Source organism: Stenella coeruleoalba (genome assembly GCF_951394435.1).
Source record: "Stenella coeruleoalba genome assembly, chromosome: 9".
Taxonomy (NCBI): domain Eukaryota; kingdom Metazoa; phylum Chordata; class Mammalia; order Artiodactyla; family Delphinidae; genus Stenella; species Stenella coeruleoalba.
Window position 1 is genome coordinate 24,628,093 of NC_137155.1, and position 16,039 is coordinate 24,644,131.

The following is a 16,039-nucleotide window of genomic DNA, read 5'->3' on the forward strand; positions in this document are numbered from 1 at the left end:
AATTAGTTTTTAAAGAGTACTTAGCATCTGATTGGAAAAATTGTAGGATATCAAAATCAGGTAATTAGAGGAGAGAATAGTTAACATTAACTAGCAGAGGGACAGGAATCATTGTCTTAAATTTCCAGCATGGCTATGTACCTTATACTTTCCATATGAATTGTGGCTCACCAAATAATTTCGCCAAGTTATACGTGCATTTTTTAATTCCAAAGCAAAAATTTGTGTAAATGACTAGAGTCATAATTTTTAAATCACATTACACAATCCTAAGGGACACTGACTTTACCCCTTATTTCAGTCACTGCTTTAGCTAAATCTGCCTGTCACTAGGTATTTATTTTTATACCCAGAAGGTGAATATAAACAGCATCGATCTGAGCAGCACAGATATTATAAAATGCCCCTGAGGGACTGTCTGGTATCAAAGTCCTTGAAAGCCTTACAACCTGACATCTCCCCACAAACCAGCTAATTCAGACGTAGCTCATAGAAAGTTACACTCCGAAGAGATAGCTGTTGAGCTTCATTGAGAGGCAACTGATGAGATTAAAAAGCACTTTAAATGCTTGTTTTACCTTTAAGTGAGGCCATGTATCACCATTATAATGAACAAAATCAATTGATTACACTTGACTATGTCATTCTTTATATGCAAATCTTAACTTGGTGATGGACCAGCATATTTAACATGGGAGAATAATAGGAACCAGGAGATTCTAAATTTAATCCTGAATCCAACATAAACTAAAGTTACGGACTTTTCGTATGAGTTACTTCTATTATGAAAGCTACTTTTGCTTCATTTCCATCTACTCATATCCTACACACCTTACCCCTGCCCTCACCTTACTTAAATGTTGGTGTGATGAAGATTCTACCCTATACTATCTTAAGGCATTTTTCTTTTCTTTTCTTTACGTGTGTGGATGTGTGATGTAGGCAGAGTAAGGCAACAGGAGCAGTGGAACTGCAGCAAGCTGGAGAATGCATCACATCCAAAGGCAATCAAACTCACTTTGTTTCTGTGTCAGCACACCAAAACACATCTGTAGTTAAATCTGGCCTTCCTATTTCTATAGCTTGACACTTGCTGGGAAGATTTCAGCCACCTGTTTTCAAAGTCCACTCATAGGCTAAATATAGAACTATTCTAGAAAATAGAAAATTTATTTATATCTCAGATATTTATATCCCCATTCAAACATATGAGGATAAATTTATTAATTGATAATATTGTTTCAATATTTAGTATTCCAATTAGTTCCTGTGTTCATTAGATATTACATATTAATGTATGAGATTATAAACTCACATTATATAATCTCTGTTCACCAATTTTTCATAATGAATATGGTTTTGTGGAATTTGAGCAATAAAAATTTACAACTAAATTGGAATATAGAAAAGCACAACAAACAGTGACGGTAAGCCAATTCAAATCAAAACAAGATGGTATTATGATTATACAAATATTTGATAAATAAAACATCAAGCACTATGTGTATAAAGTTGGAGTATAGCAACCAATTAAATCCAATTATATACAGCAAAACTTTTGGTAAGGATGAATAAATCTCATCATCCGTTTAAGTCCAACTTCATCTGATAAGCAACAATCTTCAAAAAAAGCTATAACCACTAAAAATCCTAAGGTGAATATCAAAGTTCAACATTTACTTACATTTCTTAACTTTCTTTCATTCTAAGATAGTGAATATTTCCATTGCAGAAAACAATTTGATTGTAATGATCAAAACACATGCTTTAAGAAGGACTAAATAATACTCAACACAGCGCATAATTTTATAATCATTTTCCTGTAAAAGAGAATTTTTTCCTCAGTTCCAAGTTGAAGAATTTGACTATACTTAATTGATAGAAGTCACTCAGACGAGCAGGGAGAGTCTGGGCATTAACTTTAATATTCCAAGACGAGCAAAATTAAGTGCACGAACTGCTAATTAACTCCCAACTAGTATTCTCCCTATTCTCTCTTCAGTAATGGAGTCCTATATTTTATTTGGGTACATGCTTATCGAAGGGGAAAGAAAATCATGTTCCGTATCTTCTTGCATCTAGGCAAGACTAGTCACTAAGTTGTGGACAATGGGTGCAGATAGAAACGCTGTGTGCAATTTCCAGAACATGCCCTTAAAGGCAAAGGGTGTGTCCTTCAGTGCCATCTGCCTCCTTCCTGATGCATAGAATGCAAAAATCATTGTGGATATTGGAGCATCCATTTTGGACCAAAATATGGAAAAGTTACACTGAGGAGAGCAAAAAACATGAGAGAAGGACTGTAGGGCCTCGACGACGGAAGAGTTGTTATATTAGGCCTTGCACACAGAATGTGACATGAGAGAGGAATAACCTTTTGTCTTGTCTTAGCACTTTTACTTTAAGACTCTCTGTAATAGCCAAACCAATATACTAATCATAAAACATGATTCATTTTTATTCACTATCTAAGGGTTTACAAGAGCAATAGTATTAACATATCTAAAGGACTATGAACTTCCCCAACAAAAAGTTTTAGTGAAGTATAAAATGTATTGTCTTACATTTCTTTATAAATTCTCAAAAATTTTATGTGATATAGTCCAACTCCAGCAAACTTGACAAAGTTAGCAGGATGTCAAGAATATGCAGAACTAAAATGAAATTTATGGATCACCAAGTCAACTGTAGCATGTCTCAGATGAGAGAAAAACAGTTTGAATTTAAATATGTTTTAATGCCCTTAGGTAACTACAGTTTTAAGGCTGGACTGGTACATGAATCCAACTAAACCTGCTAGGTCAGCTTGTTTGTAAAGCCAATCACCCTAGTATACCTACGTTTACCCTGGAATTTAACGTAAAACTTTTAATACTCACATCGAGATCATCCTTTGCATTGTAGTAGACAACTTCATTGCTCTATAAAAAAAAAAAGAATGCTTTAGTGATTTGATTAAAAACATAATAATATACTGGATCAAACACTGAATACATTTTATTCATATTTTAAATAATAAACCTCTCATAGTATTCCTTTTACAATATATTCCACAAAGATTGAAAAGATTAGCCAATATTTTCTTAGAACATATTCAAACACTATAGCAGTGATATTAGAAAAGCACATCTTGTACTGTGGGAAAACTCAGCATAGGTCTGAGAACAATTTGTGAAGAAAAAAATTTTTTAATTCCTAATGCAAATAAGTTATATATATATATACACACATACATACAAACACACACACCTAAATAATGAAATGATAAATAGGATAATTCAAGAAAAGTGAATACTGTAAGTCGCTGCTTAAGAGTTTGCTGAAACCATGACTTTTAAAAAATATACATCGAATGTTGAAATTATTCTTGAAGAAAGGTATATCTGCACTATACTGGCAGGAATTCCTTCAGGAGATTCAGATAAGGGATTAAGAGTATCTGTGAATTTAGATAGCAAAGAATATCAGATAATCCAACATACTAATGTTCTCATATTCTACCAAAGTACCGAGTGAGTGTTGGCTTTTCAAGAATGAAAGTGTGTGGACATTTCTGCTAGCCATCAACGTCGCTGAATATGCCATAAATATAAAGTATGGACATAAATTGTGTTACAGAGGAAAAATGGAAAGGAAAAAATGGATAAAACAATTATCACTGAATTTTAAATTCCTATTCTGTCTACAAGGCTAGTTCTGTGCAATATAAAAATAATCTGCATATACTGATATCTTTTTTCTTTCTCCTCCTGAACTGTTTGAAGATATGTATTACCCATCTTCTGTACATCTTTAGTAGTAACTTGGGTACCATGTAAAAGTGTATTTTTCTGTGTCTCTTAAACATTTACAGACATGGACAATATAAAATTTTGTTAAAAGAAAACACAATTCACAAAAATGTTTAAAAATCGCTTGGGAAAAATAGACTAAATTAGTGCTTCTCAAAGTATGTTCCAAAGAAAATCAGTAGTTCTTGAAGCTATAGTAGACCTTATATAGGCAAAAGTATTCTGTGGTCATGATTTTACAATAAACAATAAAGTTAAAATTGTGTCTTTTCAGCAGGAATTCATACAGCCTTATTGTATGAATGCACATTATAAATCTCCAAGAGGAAAAGAGATCTTGTTTCGTTTCCAAATTTTTGCCACAGATTCTGCCCCCGTTTTTTTATTTGAGAAACATACCATGATAATGAAGATCTGTAAAATATAGGTATCTCTGAAGACCAAATAAGCAAACCAAAAACTACATAGATAAATATAAGAACATATGATTTGTAATACTGAATGAAATCCATGAGTTTCAATTTATTTCATTTAGAATCATTAAAACTTTTAAAATTACCATTTAATTGTTTTTTTAAAAAGAACTAAGTAGCTAGAGAATTTTCACATACATAAAAGTTCTACTTTCTGGAAGACAGTTCTGTAACAAAGTTAAAATACAATGTCAGAACTCATCACATACAGGAAGAAAGAGAATCTTCTGAATTCCCCTGAGATCCAAATCCAATTACCAGTTTATTGATCCCTCAAGGAACCCTGTAATTTATACTCAGGAGACAATTTTCAATTTAGAATGTGGATTCCATCAAAAGTTAAAACACTGAATGAGTTTACTTCATTTTAGATATTGTGTCTGCCAACTGATTGCTTACATTTACAGAATTGAAACGTGTGGAAAACAAGGTGAAACTGCATTAAATTTCAAGCGGTTCAGCAGCATCATTTTCAACATTCATTCAATACCTATTTGTATATGTTTCTGCGCCAAAAAAGACACAAAATAAGTTAAACACATCTACCCCTATTTTTAGGTAAAATAACATGTTCAGATGACTATATAAAACAATTTATTTGTCTAGGATTACAATTGGCCCATGGTGCCAGAGCTAATGGACTAAACTGATTAGTCAAATTTTCTTCTTATGTGTGACACATGGTCACATTAACAAAGAGAATTTACTTATTAAACCTAAGATGAAGAGTATCACATACAGTGTCAGAAGAGGGTAAAGTATGATAAATGCTAGTTTTCACTCAAACTAAGTATTTTGACTCTACTAAGATAAACTGTGATTGAAGGTAAAATGAAAATGGAGAAACCCTAGGTTTATTTGAGAATTTCCAAATGTTTTTTTTCTTTGTTACTGTATTATATTTTACATAAAGCCACACTACTTGCCTCTTCTTTTAGAAGGTCTACATGGCTTCTAAAACTGTCACTGAAAATGTGTATTGCTAAGTTTATTTAACTTTTATGCATTTGCACAAAATTTTCTGGACTTTGGAAGACGTATAATTCCAAAACCTGGCTTTTTTAAGCAAAATGGAAACAAAATACATTAGTCATAAAATAATACTGCAGGCCAAACACTGGTACTCCTTGTCACTAGGTATTTTATATTTCTACTTTTAAGAAGCTCTTTGCTTATACAACATCCATTTCTTACATGGTCAAAATATAAATGCAAAGGAAAACAAAGTGTGTCTTTTTTATAGAAAAACAACATACCTAGGAAGCACTTAATCAAACATGTGTGCTTAGACAGGTGGTCATGTTTCAATAAGAGAACACAGGCCTTAGCGGAATGTACAACTGATTACATCCACTGTCTTAAAACAAAATTTCTTCCCTCCAATAAATGACATTGCTTTTGACTCAGAAGCTTTTTTTTTTTTTTTTTTTGCGGTACGCGGGCCTCTCGCTGTTGTGGCCTCTCCCGTTGTGGAGCACAGGCTCTGGACACGCAGGCCCAGCGGCCACGGCTCACGGGCCCAGCCGCTCCGCGTCATGTGGGATCTTCCCAGACCGGGGCACGAACCCGTGTCCCCTGCATTGGCAGGCGGACTCTCAACCACTGTGCCACCAGAGAAGCCCTCAGAAGCTTTTTTTTAACCTCATTTTTTATAAATACACTTTCCTTTCTCAATCCTCAGACTGCACTGATAGCACGCACATTTCATTATTCCCTTACTCTATCTAGCAGAAAGGCTTGACTGATCAATTTTCGTAAAGAGAAATCTCTACAGGGCATCAGGATTTGGGGAAACTGTAATTCTGCATTTAATCTGTCAACCTAGTCCACCTACATGGCAGCATGACGCTAAAATAAATGGCAAACATTCACAGGGCCTTTAATTTGTATAATTATATAAAAACATTTTTTGTCTCAGTTCGTAGTGGCTTTTGTTTATATAGTTTCAGAATTATTTGGTTCAGAAATAATTTTGAAAGTAGGCTTGAGAAAAATCATAATTTGGTGGTCATAATTCTCTTTCCTATCACATTCATTTAGAGCCATTTCTTCTGCTTTATGGAAATACAAATTAGCTCTATTATAAAATATATACATATATATATTCAGATGTGTGCAGCTACAATTAAACTATATCAGTCTGAAATCAAATCATGTAAATCACTGAATCACCAAAATATATCCAGAAACAATCTTAAGAGAATTGGGTTAAAGGACAGTTCTCAGGAATGAAAGACAACTCACACTGAATCAGCCCTACTTCTATGTCCTGATGTTTTTACAGGGATGACTTTTGGTTAAAATTAACTGTGTTAAAAGAAAATTAGGAGAGGATATTGTAGAAAAACAGTTAAATGATCTGAGTGGGGGAAGTTAGAGGAGAGGAGGAAGAGTATCAGCTGAATTCCTTCTCCCTTTATCCTGTCCCTGCCCCCATCTCACCTAGACTTTGTACAGGGAGGGGCTGGGGGTCTCACCACCAACAGAGGGAGCCACGCCCCCTTCACTCAACAGTACTCTGGCGCCCTCACTCTGTGCTAAGTGTTGGAGAAACGGAGATGAAGACTATGGACACACTGACCTAAGAGGCAAGTTCTTGCCCTCCTGATTCACACATGACAAGATGAGCAGGCAGCTGGGCCAGTTGCCCCAAATCTGCTGTAACTGAAGAAGATCTCTTACTACTTGGATGGTAGGACCACATAAGCCAAAACCTTCCCAGGTTTCAAAATAGGCAAGAGTTAAGAATTTCAGATATTTGAGACGTTCCTCCTCTATTGATCAATTCAAGGATGTGTGTTTGAAAATGTGTGTGTGTGTTTCTTTCTGAATCATTTACCTACCCTATCACTCAAAATTCCCTCCGTCCCTTTTCCAGAGTGTACATAGTTATATCATTATCATTTAAGACTTTAAAACCATAGCATATAAACTAATTATCGCAGGCACAGATCAGAATTGAGTAATCTTCTTTCCCTACTATCCTTCTAGGTAAACATTTTCATGCAAACTATTAAACAACATCATGTTAGAAGATATTTTACCTCCAAACCCAGAGGTTTTCAGTGGATTTCAGTGCATTATGTGCAGTATGATAGGCTAAAGCTAGCAACAGCCTCAAACGAGATTCATAGATTAGTCAAACCTTTAGAGAGCAATTTTTCATAATTTAAGCACCACTAGATGACAAGTACAAACTGTTTCATTTCTGATTTTTAACCAAGTAGTTTATTTATTATCTCCTTGAAACAAATTTACCCAAATGGTTCACGCTAATACAATGCTGCTGTTTACTGAAATTTAAAACATCCCCGAGCAAGTTGAGAGATGAATGACTTTAGTTTCCCAGTGTCTACTGGGAGTCAAAAATTAAATCTGGACAAAACAGACCATTCCATCTTAAAAATGTATATTGTGAGTGACAGTCCCTTGCATGCCACTTTCCTGTAAAACGTGGCCTCTGATGAATAGTTTATGTTAAAAATCTGAAGCATAAGTACAAAGCTTCAACCTGGGAGTAAGATGTTGCCAAGGATAAGATTTAAATAATGGAACTGAAAATTAGGATTTTATAGGTAACATCTGAAATATATGACACATTCAAAACTCAAATAGACATTAACTTCCTGTCCAATTTACTAATTCTCTTTTCTTTGTTATACACTTGACTCGGCATATGATCCACAGCGTTGACAAATGTTGGGCAACTCTATTGCCTGTTAAATCACCTTAAAAGAAAAACTCATTCTTACTGTCATTTTATCCTTCTTTAGTTCCAAATATGCTGTCAATAGGATGAACATTAAGGATACTCTTTGTTATAAATGAGTTGTGTTAATGATTCCTGCCAACCAAGATCCACACTGTTTAGCTCAAATCATTTAAAATTCCAATTTTTTGATTATTATATCTTTGTAACAATTTGTCCTGGTAACCAGACACAGCGCCACTATTGACTGTGGTCAAGTCAACCATGCTACATGACATGGGTTAACCAGCAGTACTGATTATAGCACTGTGTGAATAAAACAACTTAGCAAGGTTTTGGGGGAGGGTGTGTGTGTATACATCCATGTGTGTGTCGGACAGGGGGTGAGAATGTAAGTGAACTTTCCAAAGATAGCTAAAAGTAGCTGAAGCAGTAAAGACAGTGGTTCTTGAAAAAAGATATTTTTTATGCCATTCTATGTTTGGGGTTTGGAATGCATGAAATATTATTTATGAAGATAAAAAGGGAAAATAAAGATGGGCACAGGTCCATCTAGAGATCAATGTTACCAGATTACTGAACTGAAGGCATGTGATGAACCTACATGCATTCATATTATGTGACAAGAGATAATAAAGAAGATAATTGACGTAAAGTGTTGAGCACAGGGCCTGTTATTTTATATACTGAAAAAGAAATATCCACAGAATTTATCTATTAGCTTTATCTAGCACTTACATAGGAATTAAAATAAAATGCATACAATTTTATTTTCTTAGATCAGTTACTATGCTATGAGTCTATTTAATTGTTTGAAGTCCTTTCTTCAAAGATTCCATACAGCACAGTGGAGAAGAAATGGTATTATAGCTGCTATTGCTATTTTTATTCTGATAAATTAAATGAGGTGATTTATAAGAAAGTCTAGTAAAATGGTAATTAAGTGTTGGTTCTATATGCAACCTGTCCATTAAATATGTTGCTATGCTCCAAACTCCTCTGTGTTTCTAAGCACACTCTTTCCAACCCCACATCTCCTTTAAACATCCATCCTCATCCACTCCTGCCTAGAAAAACTCCAACTCTGTATTAAACGCAAAATTTGTTTGTCCATCCTAACACCCAAACTGTGGAATCTTGCTGGAGAAAATTACACATGCAGGCCTCACATAGAGTAAGTCAGTGGTTCTCTGTTTTAAAAACTGTAGTAAACTTTGCTTCGTAATTTCTTTTTAAATTCAGAAACCCTCCTATCTTTGGGAAACTGTTTCTTCCAATCACATGATTCTGATGGCTGGCAAATCAAACCATCTTATTTCTCTGACCACAGAAATTAACAGGCGCCTAAATCTATCCAAAAATAGCATCTCATCTCCCTATTCCTTTTTCAACAAAATATCATTTTCCAAGAGCGGTTATGGCTGCAAACGCTGTACTGCTTAAAACCTGAATCTTGAGATATAGGGGGAAGATGGCGGAAGAGTAAGACGCGGAGATCACCTTCTTCCCCACAGATACACCAGAACTACATCTACACGTGGAACAACTCCTACAGAACACCTACTGAACACTGGCAGAAGACCTCAGACCTCCTAAAAGGCAAGAAACTCCCCACGTACCTGGGTAGGGCAAAAGAAAAAAGAATAAACAGAGACAAAAGAATAGGGACGGGACCCGCACCAGTGGGAGGGAGCTGTGAAGGAGGAAAAGTTTCCACACACTAGGAAGCCCCTTCGCGGGCGGAGACTGCGGGTGGTGGAGGGGGAAGCTTCGGAGCCACGGAGGAGAGCACAGCAACAGGGGTGTGGAGGGCAAAGCGGAGAGATTCCCGCAAAGAGGATCAGGGCCGACCAGCACTCACCAGGCCGAGAGGCTTTTCTGCTCACCCGCCGGAGCGGGCGGGGCTGGGAGCTGAGGCTCGGGCTTCAGTCGGAGCGCAGGGAGAGGACTGGGGTTGGCGGCGTGAACACAGCCTCAAGAGGCTAGTGCACCACGGCTAGCCGGGAGGGAGTCCGGGAAAAGGTCTGGAGCTGCCAAAGAGGCAAGAGACTTTTTCTTCCCTCTTTGTTTCCGGGTGCGTGAGGAGAGGGGATTAAGATAGCTGCTTAAAGGAGCTCCAGAGACGGGAGCGAGCCGCGGCTAAAAGCGCGGACACCAGAGACTGGCATGAGACGCTAAGGCTGCTGCTGCCGCCACCAAGAAGCCTGTGTTCAAGCACAGGTCACTTTCCACACCTCCCTTCCCGGGAGCCTGTGCAGCCCGCCACTGCCAGAGTCCCGGATCCAGGGAACTTCCCCAGGAGAACATACGGCGCGCCTCAGGCTGGTGCAACGTCACGCTGGCGTCTGCCGCTGTAGGCCCGCCCCGCACTCCGTGCCCCTCCCTCCGCCCCCCCCATCCTGAGTGAGCCAGATTCCCTGAATCAGCGGCTCCTTTAACCCCGACCTGTCTGAGCGAAGAACAGACGCCCTCCAGCGACTTACACGCAGAGGCAGGGCCAAATCCAAAGCTGAGCTCCAGGAGCTGTGCAAACAAAGAGGAGAAAGGGAAATCTCTCCCAGCAGCCTCAGAAGCAGCGGATTAAAGCTCCACAATCAACTTGATGTACCTGCATCTGGGGGATACATGAATAGAAAACGAATCATCCCAAATTGAGGAGATGGACTTTGAGAGGAAGATTTACGATTATTTCCCCTTTTCCTCTTTTTGTGAGTGTGTATGTGTATGCTTCGGTGTGAGAGTTTGTCTGTATAGCTTTGCTTCCACCATTTGTCCTAGGGTTCTATCCATCCGTTTTATTTTAATTTTTTTTAATAATTATTTTTTATTTTCAGAATTTTATTATATTTTATCTTACTTTATTTTACTTTATCTTCTTTCTTTCTTTTTTCCTTCCTTCCCTCTTTCCTTCCTTCCTCCCTCCCTCCTTTCTTTCTTTCCTTCTTTCCTCTTCCTTCCTTCCTTTCTTTCTACTAATTCTTTCTTTCTACCTTTTCTCCTTTTAATTCTGAGCCGTGTGGATGACAGGCTCTTTGTGATGCAGCCAGGAGTCAGTGCTGTGTCTCTGAGGTGGGAGAGCCAACTTCAGGCCACTGGTCCACAAGAGACCTCCCAGCTCCACATAATATCAAACGGCAAAAATCTCCCAGAGATCTCCATCTCAACACCAGCACCCAGATTCACTCAACGACCAGCAAGCTACAGTGCTGGACACCCTATGCCAAACAACTAGTAAGACAGGAACACAACCTGACCCATTAGCAGACAGGCTGTCTAAAATCATAATAAGTCCACAGACACCCCAAAACACACCACCAGACGTGGACCTGCCCACCAGAAAGATAAGATCCAGCCTCATCCACCAGAACACAGGCACTAGTCCCCTCCACCAGGAAGCCTACACTACCCACTGAACCAACCTTAGCCACTGGAGACAGACACCAAAAACAACGGGAACTACGAACCTGCAGCCTGCAAAAAGGAAACCCCAAACACAGTAAGATAAGCAAAATGAGAAGACAGAAAAACACACAGCAGTTGAAGGAGCAAGGCAAAAACCCACCAGACCTAACAAATGAAGAGGAAATAGGCAGTCTACCTGAAAAAGAATTCAGAATAATGATAGTAAAGATGATCCAAAATCTTGGAAATAGAATAGACAAAATGCAAGAAACATTTAACAAGGACCTAGAAGAACTAAAGATGAAACAAGCAATGATGAACAACACAATAAATAAAATTAACAATACTCTAGATGGGATCAATAGCAGAATAACTGAGGCAGAAGAACGGATAAGTGACCTGGAAGATAAAATAATGGAAATAACTACTGCAGAGCAGATTAAAGAAAGAAGAATGAAAAGAACAGAGGACAGTCTCAGAGACCTCTGAGACAACATTAAATGCACCAACATTCGAATTATAGGGGCTCCATAAGAAGAAGAGAAAAAGAAAGGGACTGAGAATATATTTGAAGAGATTATAGTTGAAAACATCCCTAATATGGGAAAGGAAATAGTTAATCAAGTCCAGGAAGCAGAGAGAGTCCCATACAGGATAAATCCAAGGAGAAATACACCAAGACACATATTAATCAAACTGTCAAAAATTAAATACAAAGAAAACATATTAAAAGCAGCAAGGGAAAAACAACAAATAACACACAAGGGAATCCCCATAAGGTTAACAGCTGATCTTTCAGCAGAAACTCTGCAAGCCAGAAGGGACTGACAGGACATCTTTAAAATGATGAAGGAGAAAAACCTGCAACCAAGATTACTCTACCCAGCAAGGATCTCATTCAGATTTGATAGAGAAATTAAAACCTTTACAGACAAGCAAAAGCTGAGAGAGTTCAGCACCACCAAACCAGCTTTACAACAACTGCTAAAGGAACTTCTCTAGGCAAGAAACACAAGAGAAGGAAAAGACCTACAATAATGAACACAAAACAATTAAGAAAATGGGAATAGGAACATACGTATCGATAATTACCTTAAATGCAAATGGACTAAATGCTCCAACCAAAAGACACAGATTGGCTGAATGGATACAAAAACAAGAGCCATATATATGCTGTCTACAAGAGACCCACTTCAGACCTAGAGACACATACAGACTGAAAGTAAGGGGATGGAAAAAGATATTCCATGCAAATGGAAACCAAAAGAAAGCTGGAGTAGCAATATTCATCTCAGACAAAATAGACAACACAGACTTTAAAATAAAGACTATTAGAAGAGACAAAGAAGGACACTACATAATGATCAAGGGATCGATCCAAGAAGAAGATATAACAGTTGTAAATATTTATGCACCCAACATAGGAGCGCCTCAATACATAAGGCAAATACTAACAGCCATAAAAGGGGAAATCGACAGTAACACATTCATAGTAGGGGACTTTAGCACCCCACTTTCACCAATGGACAGATCATCCAAAATGAAAATAAGGAAACACAAGCTTTAAATGATACATTAAACAAGATGGACTTAATTGATATTTATAGGACATTCCATCCAAAAACAACAGAATACTCATTTTTCTCAAGTGCTCATGGAACATTCTCCAGGACAGCTCATATCTTGGCTCACAAATCAAGCCTCGGTAGATTTAAGAAAATTGAAATTGTATCAAGTATCTTTTCTGACCACAACACTATGAGACTAGATATCAATCACAGGAAAAGATCTGCAAAAAATACAAACACATGTAGGCTAAACAATACACTACTTAATAACGAAGTGATCACTGAAGAAATCAAAGAGGAAATAAAAAAATACCTAGAAATAATAACAATGGAGACACGACGACCCAAAACCTATGGGATTCAGCAAAAGCAGTTCTAAGAGGGAAGTTTATAGCAATTCAATCCTACCTTAAGAAACAGGAAACATCTCGAATAAACAACCTAACCTTGCACCTAAAGCAATTAGAGAAAGAAGAACAAAAAACCCCCAAATTTAGCAGAAGGAAAGAAATCATAAAAATCAGATCAAAATAAATGAAAAAGAAGGAAGGAAATGATAGCAAAGATCAATAAAACTAAACACTGGTTCTTTGAGAAGATAAAAATAATTGATAAACCATTAGCCAGACTCATCAAGAAAAAAAAGGGAGAAGACTCAAATCAATAGAATTAGAAATGAAAAAGGAGAAGTAACAACTGACACTGCAGAAACACAAAGGATCATGACAGATTACTACAAGCAACTGTATGCCAATAAAATGGACAACCTGGAAGAAATGGACAAATTCTTAGAAATGTACAACCTGCCAAGACTGAATCAGGAAGAAATAGAAAATATGAACAGACCAATCACAAGCACTGAAATTGAAACTGTGATTTAAAATGTTCCAACAAACAAAAGCCCAGGACCAGATGGCTTCACAGGCAAATTCTATCAAACACTTAGAGAAGAGCTAACATCTATCCTTCTCAAACTCTTCCAAAATATAGCAGAGGGAGGAACACTCCCAAACTCATTCTACGAGGCCACCATCACCTTGATACCAAAACCAGACAAGGATGTCACAAAGAAAGAAAACTACAGGCCAATATCACTGATGAACATAGATGCAAAAATCCTCAACAAAATACTAGCAAACAGAATCCAACAGCACATTAAAAGGATCATACACCATGATCAAGTGGGGTTTATTCCAGGAATGCAAGGATTCTTCAATATACGCAAATCAATCAATGTGATAAACCATATTAACAAATTGAAGGAGAAAAATCATATGATCATCTCAATAGATGCAGAGAAAGCTTTTGACAAAATTCAACACCCATTTATGATAAAAACCCTCCAGAAAGTAGGCATAGAGGGAACTTTCCTCAACACAATAAAGGCCATATATGACAAACCCACAGCCAAAATCGTCCTCAATGGTGAAAAACTGAAAGCATTTCCACTAAGATCAGGAAAAAGACAAGGTTGCCCACTCTCACCACTCTTATTCAACATCGTTTTGGAAGTTTTAGCCACAGCAATCAGAGAAGAAAAGGAAATAAAAGGAATCCAAATTGGAAAAGAAGAAGTAAAGCTGTCACTGTTTGCAGATGACATGATACTATACATAGAGAATCCTAAAGATGCTACCAGAAAACTACTAGAGCTAATCAATGAATTTGGTAAAGTTACAGGATACAAAATTAATGCACAGAAATCTCTGGCATTCCTATACACTAATGATGAAAAATCTGAAAGTGAAATCAAGAAAACACTCCCATTTACCATTGCAACAAAAAGAATGAAATATCTAGGAATAAACCTAAGGAGAGAAAAGACCTGTATGCAGAAAATTATAAGACACTGATGAAAGAAATTAAAGATGATACAAACAGATGGAGAGATATACCATGTTCTTGGATTGGAAGAATTAACATTGTGAAAATGACTCTACTACCCAAAGCAATCTACAGATTCAATGCAATCCCTATCCAACTACCACTGGCATTTTTCACAGAACTAGAACAAAAAATTTCACAATTTGTATGGAAACACAAAAGACCCCGAATAGCCAAAGCAATCTTGAGAACGAAAAACGGAGCTGGGGGAATCAGGCTCCCTGACTTCAGACTATACTACAAAGCTACAGTAATCAAGACAGTATGGTACTGGCACAAAAACAGAAATATAGATCAGTGGAACAGGATAGAAAGCCCAGAGATAAACCCACACACATATGGTCACCTTATCTTTGATAAAGGAGGCAGGAATGTACAGTGGAGAAAGGACAGCCTCTTCAATAAGTGGTGCTGGGAAAACTGGACAGGTACATGTAAAAGTATGAGATTAGATCACTCCCTAACACCATACACAAAAATAAGCTCAAAGTGGATTAAAGACCTAAATGTAAGGCCAGAAACTATCAAACTCTTAGAGGAGAACACAGGCAGAACACTCTATGACATAAATCACAGCAAGATCCTTTTTGACCCACCTCCTAGAGAAATGGAAATAAAAATAAACAAACGGGACCTAATGAAACTTCAAAGCTTTTGCACAGCAAAGGAAACTATAAACAAGACCAAAAGACAACCCTCAGAATGGGATAAAATATTTGCAAATGAAGCAACTGACAAAGGATTAATCTCCAAAATTTATAAGCAGCTCATGCAGCTCAATATCAATAAAACAAACAACCCAATCCAAAAATGGGCAGAAGACCTACATAGACATTTCTCCAAAGAAGATATACAGACTGCCAACAAACCTATGAAAGAATGCTCAACATCATTGATCATTAGAGAAATGCAAGTCAAAACTACAATGAGATATCATCTCACACCGGTCAGAATGGCCATCATCAAAAAATCTAGAAACAATAAATGCTGGAGAGGGTGTGGAGAAAAGGGGACACTCTTGCACTGCTGGTGGGAATGTGAATTGGTACAGCCACTATGGAGAACAGTATGGAGGTTCCTTAAAAAACTACAAATAGAACTACCATGGGACCCAGCAATCCCACTACTGGGCATATACCCTGAGAAAACCATAATTCAAAAAGAATCATGTACCAAAATGTTCGTTGCAGCTCTATTTACAATAGCCCGGAG

At 37.3% G+C, this 16,039-nt stretch overlaps 1 protein-coding gene across 4 annotated transcripts in view; it reads right to left on the reverse strand.

Moving 5' to 3' along the window:
• CACNA2D1 (calcium voltage-gated channel auxiliary subunit alpha2delta 1) overlaps positions 1-16,039 on the reverse strand; it is a 513,049-nt gene that overhangs the window by 201,786 nt on the left and 295,224 nt on the right. For all 4 annotated transcript variants that reach the window (XM_079931860.1, XM_079931859.1, XM_079931862.1 and 1 more), the window contains one exon: positions 2,880-2,921. In XM_079931860.1, the coding sequence (XP_079787986.1) occupies positions 2,880-2,921 (42 nt within the window). The remainder of the gene's footprint in view (positions 1-2,879; positions 2,922-16,039) is intronic.